At 47.4% G+C, this 15,000-nt stretch overlaps 1 protein-coding gene across 1 annotated transcript in view; it reads left to right on the top strand.

Annotated features, from left to right (window-relative positions):
* The window catches only part of LOC109887024 (voltage-dependent T-type calcium channel subunit alpha-1H), a 77,343-nt gene that overhangs the window by 3,149 nt on the left and 59,194 nt on the right, over positions 1–15,000 (top strand). The window contains 9 exon segments of the mRNA XM_031813770.1: positions 1,880–2,118; positions 5,491–5,646; positions 5,741–5,745; positions 6,369–6,499; positions 6,618–6,842; positions 11,396–11,734; positions 11,736–11,771; positions 13,564–13,715; positions 13,827–14,012. Coding sequence (XP_031669630.1) covers positions 1,880–2,118; positions 5,491–5,646; positions 5,741–5,745; positions 6,369–6,499; positions 6,618–6,842; positions 11,396–11,734; positions 11,736–11,771; positions 13,564–13,715; positions 13,827–14,012 — 1,469 coding nt within the window.

The following is a 15,000-nucleotide window of genomic DNA, read 5'->3' as shown; positions in this document are numbered from 1 at the left end:
CAGTATAGAATCAGAGTACAGTATAGAATCAGACAGACACTGATACAGACTACAGTATAGAATCAGAGTACAGTATAGAATCAGAGATCAGTATAGAATCAGAGTACAGTATAGAATCAGAGCACAGTATAGAATCAGAGTACAGTATAGAATCAGAGTACAGTATAGAATCAGACTACAGTATAGAATCAGACTACAGTATAGAACCAGAGTACAGTATAGAATCAGAGTTCAGTATAGAATCAGAGTTCAGTATAGAATCAGAGTTCAGTATAGAATCAGAGTTCAGTATAGAATCTGAGTACATTATAGAATCTGAGTACATTATAGAATCAGAGTACAGTATAGAATCTGAGTACAGTATAGAATCTGAGTACAGTATAGAATCAGAGTACAGTATAGAATCAGACAGACACTGATACAGACTACAGTATAGAATCAGAGTACAGTATAGAATCAGACTACAGTATAGAATCAGAGTACAGTATAGAATCAGAGTACAGTATAGAATCAGGGTACAGTATAGAATCAGAGTACAGTATAGAATCAGAGTACAGTATAGAATCAGACAGACACTGATACAGAGTGCAGTATAGAATCAGAGTACAGTATAGAATCAGAGATCAGTATAGAATCAGAGATCAGTATAGAATCAGAGTACAGTATAGAATCAGGGTACAGTATAGAATCAGAGTACAGTATAGAATCAGAGTACAGTATAGAATCAGAGATCAGTATAGAATCAGGGTACAGTATAGAACCAGAGTACAGTATAGAATCAGAGTACAGTATAGAATCAGAGATCAGTCTAGAATCAGAGTACAGTATAGAATCAGAGCACAGTATAGAATCAGAGTACAGTATAGAATCAGAGTACAGTATAGAATCAGACTACAGTATAGAATCAGACTACAGTATAGAACCAGAGTACAGTATAGAATCAGAGTTCAGTATAGAATCAGAGTTCAGTATAGAATCAGAGTTCAGTATAGAATCAGAGTACAGTATAGAATCAGAGATCAGTATAGAATCAGGGTACAGTATAGAACCAGAGTACAGTATAGAATCAGAGTACAGTATAGAATGAGACAGACACTGATACAGAGTACAGTATAGAATGAAACAGACACTGACACAGAGTACAGTATAGAATCAGAGTACAGTATAGAATCAGAGTACAGTATAGAATGAGACAGACACTGATACAGAGTTCAGTATAGAATAAGAGTACAGTATAGAACCAGAGTACAGTATAGAATCAGAGTTCAGTATAGAATCAGAGTTCAGTATAGAATCAGAGTTCAGTATAGAATCTGAGTACATTATAGAATCTGAGTACATTATAGAATCAGAGTACAGTATAGAATCTGAGTACAGTATAGAATCTGAGTACAGTATAGAATCAGAGATCAGTATAGAATCAGACAGACACTGATACAGAGTACAGTATAGAATGAGACAGACACTGACACAGAGTACAGTATAGAATGAGACAGACACTGACACAGAGTACAGTATAGAATCAGAGGACAGTATAGAATGAGACAGACACTGACACAGAGTACAGTATAGAATCAGAGTACAGTATAGGATGTGTGTATGTTTCTGCTTGGCCCTGTGTCTATAGAATCTGTGTCGGTGGGTTTTCCAATTTATGATTAGTGAAGTATGTCTCGCTGTAGTAGTTTTCCCATTGTCTTTACTCTCTCTAACTCTGTGTACGTTCTTGGTCGTCCCTCCCTCCCTCTCTCTCTCTCTCTCTCTCTCTCTCTCTCTCTCATTCTCTCTCTCTCTCTCTCCCTCCCTCCCTCCCTCCCTCCCTCTCTCTCTCTCTCATTCTCTCTCTCTCTCTCTCTCTCTCCCTCCCTCTCTTCGTCAGGTGGGCTCTTTCTTCATGATCAACCTGTGCCTGGTAGTCATAGCGACCCAGTTTGCGGAGACGAAGCAGCGTGAGAACGCGTTGATGCGCGAGCAGCGAGCGCGTTACATGTCCAACGACAGTACTCTGGCCAGCTACAGCGAACCGGGATCCTGCTACGAAGAGATGCTGAGATATGTTTCACACCTCTACCGTAAACTGACCCGACGAGTACAACGCATGTACACAACCTGGCACAGGTAGGACGACGACAACAACAACAAATTCATTATTATTATTTCAACTTATTTTTTGAAAGTCTTTTTAGTTTTCAAATATGTATTTACACAACTACCTATTATATACAGAGCCTTCGGAAAGTATTCAAACCCCTTGAATTTTTACACATTTTTGTTTAAATTACAGCCTTAATATATATATATATTTTTTTTATCTGTCAGCAATCTAAACACAATAACCCATAATGACATCACAATAACCCATAATGACATCCCAATACCCCATAATGACATCACAATAACCATAATGACATCACAATACCCCATAATGACATCACAATACCCCACAATGACATCACAATACCCCATAATGACATCACAATAACCCATAATGACATCACAATACCCCATAATGACATCACAATACCCCATAATGACATCACAATACCCCATAATGACATCACAATAACCCATAATGACATCACAATAACCCATAATGACATCACAATACCCCATAATGACATCACAATACCCCACAATGACATCACAATACCCCATAATGACATCACAATAACCCATAATGACATCACAATACCCCATAATGACATCACAATACCCCACAATGACATCACAATACCCCATAATGACATCACAATACCCCACAATGACATCACAATACCCCATAATGACATCACAATACCCCACAATGACATCACAATACCCCATAACGACGAAGCGAAACAGGGTTTTTATACATTTTTGTATTAAGATTTTTTTTTTTTAACAGAAATACCTTATGTACATAAGTATTCAGACCCTTTGCTATGAGACTTGAAATTGAGCTCAGGTGCTTCCTGTTTCCATTGATCGTCCCTTGAGATGTTTCTAAAACTTGATTGGAGTGCACCTGTGGTAATTCAGCTGATTGGACATGATTTGGAAAGGCACACACACCTGTCTATATAAGGTCCCACAGTTGACAGTGCATGTCAGAGCAAAAACCAAGCCATGAGGTTAAAGGATTGTGTCGAGGTACATATCTGGGGAAGGGTACCAAAACATTTCTGCAGCATTGCAGGTCCCCAAGAACACAGTGGCCTCCATCATTCTTAAATGGAACAAGTTTGGAACAACCAAGACTCTTCCTAGAGCTGGCCGCCAACCAAACTGTGCAATCGGGGGAGAAGGGCCTTGGTCAGGGAGGTGACCAAGAACCCGATGGCCACTCTGACAGAGCTCCAGAGATCCTCTGTGGAGATGAGGGAACCTTCCATAAGGACAACCATTTCTGCAGCACTCCAACAATTAGGCCAGATGGAAGCCACTCCTCAGTAAAAGACACATGACAGCCCTCTTGGAGTTTTGCCAAAAGGCAACTAAAGGACTCTCAGACCATGAGAAACAAGATTCTCTGGTTTGATGAAACCAAGATTGAACTCTATGGCCTGAATGCAAGCGTCACGTCTGGAGGAAACCTGGCACCATCCCTACTGTGAAGCATGGTGGTGGCAGAATCATGCTGTGGGGATGTTTTTCAGCGGCAGGGAGACTAGTCAAGATCGAGGCAAAAATGAACGGAGCACAGAGACATCCTTGATGAAAACCCCTTCCAACAGGACAACAGCACTTAGCCAAGAAAACACAAGAGTGGCTTTGGAACAAGTTTCTGAATGTCCTTGAGTGGCCCGTACTTGAACCCAATCTAACATCTCTGGAGAGACCTGAAAATAGCTTAGCAGCAACGTTCCCCATCTAACCTGACAGAGTTTGAGAGGATCTGCAGAGAAGAATGGGAGAAACTCCCCAAATACAGGTGTGCCAAGATTGTAGCATCATACCCAAGAAGACTAGAGGCTGTAATCACTGCCAAAGGTGCTTCAACAAAGTACTGAGTAAAGGGTCTGAATATTTATGTAAACATTTTTTGTTTTGCATTATGGGGTATTGGGATGTCATTATGGGGTATTGGGATGTCATTATGGGGTATTGGGATGTCATTATGGGGTATTGTGATGTCATTATGGGTATTGGGATGTCATTATGGGGTATTGGGATGTCATTAGGGGTATTGGGATGTCATTATGGGGTATTGGATGGCATTAATGGGGTATTGAGATGGCATTATGGGGTATTGGGATGTCATTATGGGGTATTGGATGTCATTATGGGTATTGGGATGTCATTATGGGGTATTGGGATGTCTTATGGGGTATTGGGATGTCATTATGGGTATTGTGAATGTCATTATGGGTATTGGGATGTCATTATGGGGTATTGGGATGTCATTATGGGGTATTGGGATGTCATTATGGGGTATTGGGATGTCATTATGGGTATTGGGATGTCATTATGGGGTATTGGGATGTCATTATGGGGTATTGTGATGTCATTATGGGTATTGTGATGTCATTATGGGGTTATTGGGAATGTCATTATGGGGTATTGGGATGTCATTATGGGGTATTGGAATGTCATTATGGGGTATTGGGACTGTCATTATGGGGTATTGGGAATGTCATTATGGGGTATTGGGATGTCATTATGGGGTATTGGGATGTCATTATGGGGTATTGGGATGTCATTATGGGTATTGGGGATGGCATTATGGGGTATTGGGATGTCATTATGGGGTATTGGGATGTCATTATGGGGTATTGGGATGTCATTATGGGGTATTGGGATGGCATTATGGGGTATTGGGATGTCATTATGGGGTATTGGGATGTCATTATGGGGTATTGTGATGTCATTATGGGGTATTGGGATGTCATTATGGGGTATTGTGATGTCATTATTGGGTATTGGGATGTCATTATGGGGTATTGGGATGTCATTATGGGGTTATTGTGATGTCATTATGGGGTATTGGGATGTCATTATGGGGTATTGGGATGTCATTATGGGGTATTGGGGATGTCATTATGGGGTATTGGGATGTCATTATGGGGTATTGGGATGTCATTATGGGGTATTGGATGTCATTATGGGGTATTGTGATGTCATTATGGGGTATTGTGATGTCATTATGGGGTATTGGGATGTCATTATGGGGTATTGTGATGTCATTATGGGGTATTGTGATGTCATCATGGGGTATTATGTGTAGATTGATGAGGGGGAAAAAAACAATTTAATCAACTTTAGAAAAGGCTGTAACGTAACAAATTATGGAATAAGTCAAGTGGTCTGAATACTGAATACTGAAGGCGCTATATAACTTCCTGTTCTAGCTGACTCGTTGTAAAAGTGAATAAAGCCCAGGATAAATTCAACCTCCTGTTCTAGCTGACTCGTTGTAGTGAATAAAGCCCAGGATAAATTCAACATCCTGTTGTAAAAGAGAATAAAGTTGTATTCGTCCTACTTCCTGTTTACTGATTACATGTGCGTCAGTAAGCGTCGTAAGAAGGTAAACCCTAACGGAGGAGGAAGTGGTCCGGGGTCGGCCGCAGAACGTCCGGAAACGCCCCCTGGCTCCGCCCCATACACAACCTGCTGCAGCATCACCAGCGCCACCACTGTCGGCACAGCAACGGAGGACACACCCCCGTAGCAACAGGTTCGTAGACTAGACCAGTAAACAAACAAACTGTGCAGTCAGACGTCAGACGGCTGTCAGATGTGTTGTTAAATACCTACCCAGGCGTTGTGAGTACGGTGGAATAGGACTGTGGATTATACTATGGTGGAATAGGGCTGTGGATTATACTACGGTGATGTGGAATAGGACTGTGGATTATACTATGGTGGAATAGGGCTGTGGATTATACTATGGTGGAATAGGGCTGTGGATTATACTACGGTGATGTGGAATAGGACTGTGGATTATACTATGGTGGAATAGGGCTGTGGATTATACTACGGTGATGTGGAATAGGACTGTGGATTATACTATGGTGGAATAGGGCTGTGGATTATACTATGGTGGAATAGGACTGTGGATTATACTACGTGGTGTGGAATAGGACTGTGGATTATACTACGGTGGTGTGGAATAGGACTGTGGATTATACTACGGTGGAATAGGACTGTGGATTATACTACGGTGGAATAGGACTGTAGATTATACTATGGTGGAATAGGACTGTGGATTATACTACGGTGGAATAGGACTGTAGATTATACTATTTATAAGTCGTTGTACCTGAAACTAAAGGATTGTCCTTTTTACCTGAATCTAATGTTCAGGATGATTTGAATAGATCTTTACCTGCCGTGAAAAGATGTCTGACTAACATTCATTAATTAAATCAACATAATGACTCCTACAGGTGGGGAGGAGCTGGAGATGAGGTCACTTCCTGTCCCGGGTCGTGACCCCTCTGTGACCCCTGGGCTGGGGTCGTCTCTCCTGGGTCGTCTGAACGGAGGGATGAACTACCCCATCATCCTGCCCTCCTTTGTCTGCAGCTACCGCAGCTTCACCCCCAAGCCCCTCCCCACACAGCATCACATCCCCACACACCCCCACAACCCCTCCCCACACACCCCCACAACCCCCTCCCCACGAACCTCCACAGCCCCCTCCCCACATACCTCCTCGGCCCCCACCCCACACAACCTCACATCCCCCTCCCCACACAGCCTTACAGCCCCCTCTCCAGACACCCCCACAGCCCCCAACCCACACAACCCCACATACCCTCCCCACACAGCCCCAGAGGCCCTCCCCACACAGCCCTCGCCCCTCTCAGAAAACAGTCCGGACCCCCTCAGCAAGCTGCACCAACTCATGGGACAGCACAGTAAGAACCATCTCTCTATATACACAATATTTATATAGTAGAACCATCTCTATATATACACAGTATTCTAGAGTAGAACTATCTCTATAGATACACAGTATTTCTATAGTAGAACTAGTAAGAACCATCTCTATATATATACACAGTATTTCTATAGTAGAACTAGTAAGAACCATCTCTCTACATACAGTAGAACTAGTAAGAACCATCTCTCTACATACAGTATTTCTATAGTAGAACTAGTAAGAACAATCTCTCTACATACAGTATTTCTATAGTAGAACTAGTAAGAACCATCTCTCTACATACAGTATTTCTATAGTAGAACTAGTAAGAACCATCCAGCTACATACAGTATTTCTATAGTAGAACTAGTAAGAACCATCTCTCTACATACAGTATTTCTATAGTAGAACTAGTAAGAACCATCTCTCTACATACAGTATATCTATAGTAGAACCATCTCTCTCTATATATACACAGTATTTCTATAGTAGAACTATTAAGAACCATCTCTCTACATACAGTATTTCTATAGTAGAACTTGTAAGAACCATCTCTCTATATATACACAGTATTTCTATAGTAGAACTAGTAAGAACCATCTCTCTACATACAGTATTTCTATAGTAGAACTAGTAAGAACCATCCAGCTACATACAGTATTTCTATAGTAGAACTAGTAAGAACCATCTCTCTACATACAGTATTTCTATAGTAGAACTAGTAAGAACCATCTCTCTACATACAGTATTTCTATAGTAGAACTAGTAAGAACCATCTCTCTATACACAGTATTTCTATAGTAGAACTAGCTACCTCTGTTTCACTAGACAGGTATTTGGGCCAGGTTCCCGGACACAGATTGAACGTAGTCCCAGACTAAAAGGCCGTTTTAATTGAGAATCTCCACTGATCCTTTTAGTTCAGTACTGGTGTTTCTGTCTGTAACACCACTTACACTCCTGACAGGATATCCATGCCTCAAATGTTGGAGGCATTAGTGAATACATAGGAGAGGAGAGGAGAGGAGAGGAGAGGGAGAGAGGAGAGGAGAGGAGAGCAGTAGGAGAGGAGGAGGAGAGGGAGAGGAGAAGGAGGGAGGAGAGGAGAGGAGAGGAGAGGAGAGGAAAGGTTTGAAGAGAGGAGAGGAGAGTAGGAGGAGTTGAGAGAGGGGGAGGGAAAAGGATTGAGAGAGGGATGAGAGGAGAGGGGAGGAGAGTAAGAGATTGATGAGAGGAGAGGAAGGAGGGGAGGAGGATTGTATAAGAGGAGAGGAGAGGAAGAAAGGATGAGGACGAGGGAGAGGGAGAGAGAAGGGAAGGAGGTGATAAGAAAAGAGAGAGGATAGGAGAGTAGAGGATAGGAAGGAGAGTAGAGGAAAGGAAGTGATGGAGAAAAGGTATTGGAGAGAGAGAGGAGGAGAGAGAGAAGGAGAAAGAAGGAGAGGGAGAGGCATAAGGAGAGGAGGAGGAGGAGAGGACGTAGAGGAGATGAGTGAGAGAGGAGAGGAGAGGGAAAGGAAGGATAGGAGAAGGAGACGGAGAGAAGAGGAGAGTAGAGTGATAGGAGAGGAAAGGATGGAGGAAGATATAGGAGAGGAGAGAGGAAAGAGAGGTTTGAAGAGGAGAGGGAAAAGAATTGAGAGAGGAGAGGAGAGGATAGGGGGAGGAAGAAGTAGCGGAAGAGAGGAGAGGAGAGGAGAGAGGAGAGAGAAAGGAGGGAAGAGAGGTGAGAGGAGAGGAGAGAGAGAGAGAGAGGAGAGAAGGAGAGCGAAGGAGAGAAGGCTTGAGAGAGAGAGGAAAAAGGATTGAGAGAGGAAGAGGAGAGGAGAGGGAGGAGAGGAGAGAGGGAGAGGAGAGGAGAGGAGGAGAGAGAGGAGAGGAGATGAGAGGAGAGGAGAGGCAGAGGGATGAAGAGAGAGAGGAGAGGAGAGGAGGAGAGGAGAGGAGAGGATTGAGAGAGGAGAGGAGAGGAGAGGAGAGGAGAGGAGAGGAGAGGAGAGGAGAGGAGAGAGAGGAGAGGAGAGGGAGAGAGGAGGGAGAGGAGAGGAGAGGAGAGGAGAGGTTTGAGAGAGGAGAGGAAAAGGATTGAGAGAGGAGAGGAGAGGAGAGGGGAGNCAGCCCTCGCCCTCTCAGAAACAGTCCGGACCCCCTCAGCAAGCTGCACCAACTCATGGGACACACAGTAAGAACCATCTCTCTATATACACAATATTTATATAGTAGAACCATCTCTATATATACACAGTATTTCTAGAGTAGAACTATCTCTATAGATACACAGTATTTCTATAGTAGAACTAGTAAGAACCATCTCTATATATATACACAGTATTTCTATAGTAGAACTAGTAGAGAAACATCTCTCTACATACAGTAGAACTGTAAGAAGAACATCTCTCTACATACAGTATCTTCGAATAGTAGAACTAGTAAGAACAATCTCTCTACATACAGTATTTCTATAGTAGAACTAGTAAGAACCATCTCTCTACATACAGTTATTTCTATAGTAGAATATTTAAGAACCATCTCTCTCTACATACAGTATTTCTATAGTAGAACTTGTAAGAACCATCTCTCTATATATACACAGTATTTCTATAGTAGAACTAGTAAGAACCATCTCTCTACATACAGTATTTCTATAGTAGAACTAGTAAGAACCATCCAGCTACATACAGTATTTCTATAGTAGAACTAGTAAGAACCATCTCTCTACATACAGTATTTCTATAGTAGAACTAGTAAGAACCATCTCTCTACATACAGTATTTCTATAGTAGAACTAGTAAGAACCATCTCTCTATACACAGTATTTCTAGGTAGAACTAGCTTACCTCTGTTTCCTAGACAGGTATTTGGGCCAGGTTCCCGGACACAGATTGAACGTAGTCCCAGACTAAAAGGCCGTTTTAATTGAGAATCTCCACTGATCCTTTTAGTTCAGTACTGGTGTTTCTGTCTGTAACACCACTTACACTCCTGACAGGAAATCCATGCCTCAAATGTTGGAGGCATTAGTGAATACATAGGAGAGGAGAGGAGAGGTGAGGAGAGGAGAGGAGAGGAGAGGAAAAGGATTGAGAGAGGAGAGGAGAGGATTGAGAGAGGAGAGGAAAAGGATTGAGAGAGGAGAGGAGAGGAGAGGAGAGGAGAGGAGGAGGAGAAGGAGAGGATTGAGAGAGGAGAGGAGAGGAGAGGATTGAGAGAGGAGAGGAGAGGAGAGGAGAGGAGAGGAGAGGAGAGGAGAGGAGAGGAGGAGGAGAGGTGAGGAGGAGGAGAGGAGAGGAGAGGAGGAGGAGGAGAGGAGAGTGAGTGGAGAGGAGAGGGAGAGGAGAGGAGAGGAGAGGAGAGGGAAGGAGAGGAGAGGAGAGGAGAGGAGGAGGAGAAGGAATTGAGAGAGGAGAAGGGGAGGAGAGGGAGCGGAGGAAGGATTGAGAGAGGCGAAGGATTGAGATGAGGAGAGGAGAGGAGAGGAGACGGCGCGGAGAGGAGAGGAGACGGAGAGGAGAGGAGAAGGAGAGGAGAGGAGCGGAGAGGAGAGGAGAGGAGAGGAGAGGAGAGGAGAGGAGAGGAGAGCTGAACCGCGAGGTCAGCATAGAGCCGCTTCTCAGTCTGTCTTTCTAGTCACATCATTCTGTTTATTCAGGACATTCATTCATTAGCTACCAGGAAGACAGGAAGACCAGCCTCACGGCAGTCCTCCAGGACCGTGTCCCCAACGGCACACTATTCCCTATGTAGTGCACACTACTGTTGGCCAGAGCTTCAGGGGGCTACGTAGGGATATTTAATTTCAGACGCAGCCTGGCTGTAGAGATTATCCTGTTAGACTTGGTTGTCTTGTTGTCCCTGACTCGTCTAATGGTAATGACACCAGCCTCAGTGTTGGGCACGGCTTCCAATCTGACTGCCGCCTTTGACCTCTCTCTCTGTCTGACCTGCCGCCCTTTGACTCTCTCTCTGCTCTTGACCTGCCGCCCTTGACCTCTTCTCTGTCTGACCTGCCGACCTTTGACCTCTCTCTCTGGTCTGACCTGCGCCCTTTGACCTCTCTCTCTGTCTGACCTGCCGCCCTTTGACCTCTCGCTCCTGTCTGACCTGTCGCCCTTGACCTCTCTCTCTGTCTGACCTGCCGCCTCTCTCTCTGTCTGACTGCCGCCCTTTGACCTCTCTCTCTGTCTGACCTGCGCCCTTGACCTCTTCTCTGTCTGACCTGCCGCCCTTTCTCTCTGTCTGACCTGCCGCCCTTTGACCTCTCTCTCTGTCTGACCTGACGCCCTTGACCTCTCTCTTCTGTCGTGACCTGCTGCCGCCCTTTGACCTCTCTCTCTGTCTGAACCTGCCGCCCTTTGACCTCTCTCTCTGTCTGACCTGCCGCCCTTTGACCTCTCTCTCTGTCTGACCTGCCGCCCCTTTGACCTCTCTCTCTGTCTGACCTCTATCTGTTTAATAACAACATACTTACAAAAATAAATATTGAAATATATTTGATCAAACTAAATAAAAACATTGTTTCTCTCTCCTCTCCTCTCTCTCTCCCTCCAGGCCATCCTCGGCTGCTGTACCAGCTGGCTGGCGTGGTGCCCTCCCCTCTCCTCCTGGACTGTTGGGGCTGCCCGCTGTGTGCCCGCCCCTAGAGGGCATGGAGCTGGACCTGAGCGACCTGAGGGGTCTAGGGGAGAGGCCCACACCCTGCACGACTTCCCCCAGGGAGGAGAGGGGCGCGGCGGGCGTGGGAGGCGCCGGCGGAAGGCAGGGCTGGGGCTCGGGGTGAAGAGGGCCAGTAACAGGCTGCTGGATCTGGGGACAGCATTCAGAGACAGACTGAAACGCATCGTAGACAGCAAGTACTTCAACAGAGGGATCATGACCTCCATCCTCATCAAACACTCTCAGTATGGGGATAGAATACCATCAACAGGTAGGACCATCCTCATCCCGCTCTCTGTCTCTCCTGTCCCCTCCTCATCCCCCCTCTCTGTCTCTCCTGTCCCCTCCCTATCCCCCCTCTCTGTCTCTCCTGTCCCCTCCTCATCCCCCCTCTCTGTCTCTCCTGTCCCCTCCTTATCCCCCCTCTCTGTCTCTCCTGTCCCCTCCTCATCCCCCCTCTCTGTCTCTCCTGTCCCCTCCTCATCCACCCTCTCCGTCTCTCCTGTCCCCTCCTCATCCCCCCTCTCTGTCTCTCCTGTCCCCTCCTTATCCCCCCTCTCTGTCTCTCCTGTCCCCTCCTTATCCCCCCTCTCTGTCTCTCCTGTCCCCTCCTCATCCCCGCTCTCTGTCTCTCCTGTCCCCTCCTCATCCACCCTCTCCGTCTCTCCTGTCCCCCTCCTCATCCCCGCTCTCTGTCTCTCCTGTCCCCTCCTCATCCCCCTCTCTGTCTCTCCTGTCCCCGTCCTCATCCCTCCCCCTCTCAGTCCTCTCTCCTGTCCCCTCATCCCCCCTCTCAGTCTCTCCTGTTCCCTCCTCATCCCCCCTCTCTGTCTCTCCTGTCCCCTCCTCATCCCCCCTCTCAGTCCTCTCCTGTCCCCTCATCCTCTCCCCCTCTCAGTCCTCTCCTGTTCCCTCCTCATCCCCCCTCTCTGTCTCTCCTGTCCCCTCCTCATCCCCCCTCTCTGTCTCTCCTGTCTCCTCCTCATCCCCCCTCTCTGTCTCTCCTGTCCCCTCCTCATCCCCCCTCTCTGTCTCTCTCCTGTCCCCTCCTTATCCCCCCTCTCTGTCTCTCCTGTCCCCTCCTCATCCCCCCTCTCTGTCTCTCCTGTCCTCATCCTCATCCCCCCTCTCCGTCTCTCTGTCCCCTCTCCGTCTCTCCTGTCCCCTCCTCATCCCCCCTCTCTGTCTCTCCTGTCCCCTCCTCATCCCCCCCTCTCCCTCTCTCCTGTCCCCTCCTCATCCCCCCTCTCCGTCTCTCCTCTCCGTCTCTCCTGTCCCCATCCTCATCCCCCCTCTCTGTCTCTCCTGTCCCCTCCTTATCCCCCCTCTCTGTCTCTCCTGTCCCCTCCTCATCCCCCCTCTCTGTCTCTCCTGTCCCCTCCTCATCCCCCCTCTCCGTCTCTCCTGTCCCCCTCTCTGTCTCTCCTGTCCCCTCCTCATCCCCCCTCTCTGTCTCTCCTGTCCCCTCCTCATCCCCCCTCTCTGTCTCTCCTGTCTCCTCCTCATCCCCCCTCTCCGTCTCTCCTGTCTCCTCCTCACCCCCCCTCTCCATCTCTCCTCTCTGTTCAGCCGGTGGAGTTGACTGATATCCTGGAGATCAGTAACATCGTGTTCACCTGCATGTCTCTCCTGTCTCCTCCTCACCCCCCCCTCTCCGTCTCTCCTGTCTCCTCCTCATCCCCTCTCTCCGTCTCTCCTGTCTCCTCCTCATCCCCCCTCTCCATCTCTCCTGTCTCCTCCTCATCCCCCCTCTCCGTCTCTCCTGTCTCCTCCTCATCCCCCCTCTCCGTCTCTCCTGTCCCTCCTCATCCCCCCTCTCCGTCTCTCCTGTCTCCTCCTCATCCCCCCTCTCCGTCTCTCCTGTCTCCTCCTCATCCCCCCTCTCCGTCTCTCCTGTCCCCTCCTCATCCCCCCTCTCCGTCTCTCCTCTCCGTCTCTCCTGTCCCCTCCTCATCCCCCCTCTCCGTCTCTCCTGTCCCCTCCTCATCCCCCCTCTCCGTCTCTCCTCTCCGTCTCTCCTGTCTCCTCCTCACCCCCCCTCTCCATCTCTCCTCTCTGTCCAGCCGGTGGAGTTGACTGATATCCTGGAGATCAGTAACATAGTGTTCACCTGCATGTTCCTCCTGGAGATGATGTTCAAGCTGCTGGCCTTCGGTCTCTTCGGCTATATCAAGAACCCCTACAACATCTTTGACGGTATCATCGTCATCATCAGGTGGGTGTGAGGAAGATCTCTCCTGCAGTGTGTGTGTGTGTGTGTGTTACAGTAAAGTGTGTGTGTGTGTGTGTGTGTGTTACAGTAAAGTGTGTGTGTCATGTGTTCCAGTGTTTGGGAGATCGTTGGGCAGGCGGACGGCGGTTTGTCTGTCCTGCGTACCTTCCGTCTGCTGCGGGTCCTGAAGTTGGTCCGGTTCCTGCCCGCTCTGCGCAGACAGCTGGTGGTTCTGATGAAGACTATGGACAACGTAGCCACCTTCTGTACACTGCTCATGCTCTTCATCTTCACCTTCAGGTACTGTCTCTCACACACACAGACACACACACACACACTGTTACGCCTCTTGTAGGAGGGAACGCAACTCTCCGTGGAGGGAAAAGAGGTGAATAATTTTGCACGCCCAATTTTTCAGTTTTTGATTTGTTAAAAAAGTTTGAAATATCCAATAAATGTCGTTCCACTTCATGATTGTGTCCCACTTGTTGTTGATTCTTCACAAAAAAATACAGTTTTATATCTTTATGTTTGAAGCCTGAAATGTGGCAAAAGGTCGCAAAGTTCAAGGGGGCCGAATACTTTCGCAAGGCACTGTATACCTGCCTTCCCACTACTTACCTAACTAGCACCGCCTGGCGCGCTAACCAACATACAGGGGGGTGGTCCACCCAGGTCTTACCTAACTAGCACCGCCTGGTGCACTAACCAACATACAGGGGGGTGGTGCACCCAGGTCTTACCTAACTAGCACCGCCTGGCGCGCTAACCAATATACAGGGGGGGTGGTTCACCCAGGTCTTACCTAACTAGCACCGCCTGGCGCGCTAACCAACATACAGGGGGGTGGTCCACCCAGGTCTTACCTAACTAGCACCGCCTGGCGCGGTAACCAAAATACAGGGGGTGGTCCTCCCAGGTCTTACCTAACTAGCACCGCCTGGCGCGCTAACCAACATACAGGGGGTGGTCCACGCAGGTCTTACCTAACTAGCACCATCTGGTGCGCTAACCAACATACAGGGGGGTGGTCCACCCAGGTCTTACCTAACTAGCACCGTCTGGCGCGGTAACCAAAATACAGGGGGTGGTCCTCCCAGGTCTTACCTAACTAGCACCGCCTGGCGCGCTAACCAACATACAGGGGGTGGTCCACGCAGGTCTTACCTAACTAGCACCATCTGGTGCGCTAACCAACATACAGGGGGTGGTCCTCCCAGGGCTTACCTAACTAGCACCACCACTAACCAACATACAGGGGGGTGGTCCACCCAGGTCTTACCTAACT

This window comes from Oncorhynchus kisutch, unplaced genomic scaffold, assembly GCF_002021735.2.
Source record: "Oncorhynchus kisutch isolate 150728-3 unplaced genomic scaffold, Okis_V2 Okis06b-Okis10b_hom, whole genome shotgun sequence".
NCBI lineage: Eukaryota > Metazoa > Chordata > Actinopteri > Salmoniformes > Salmonidae > Oncorhynchus > Oncorhynchus kisutch.
This window is presented reverse-complemented; position numbering and strand designations above follow the sequence as displayed.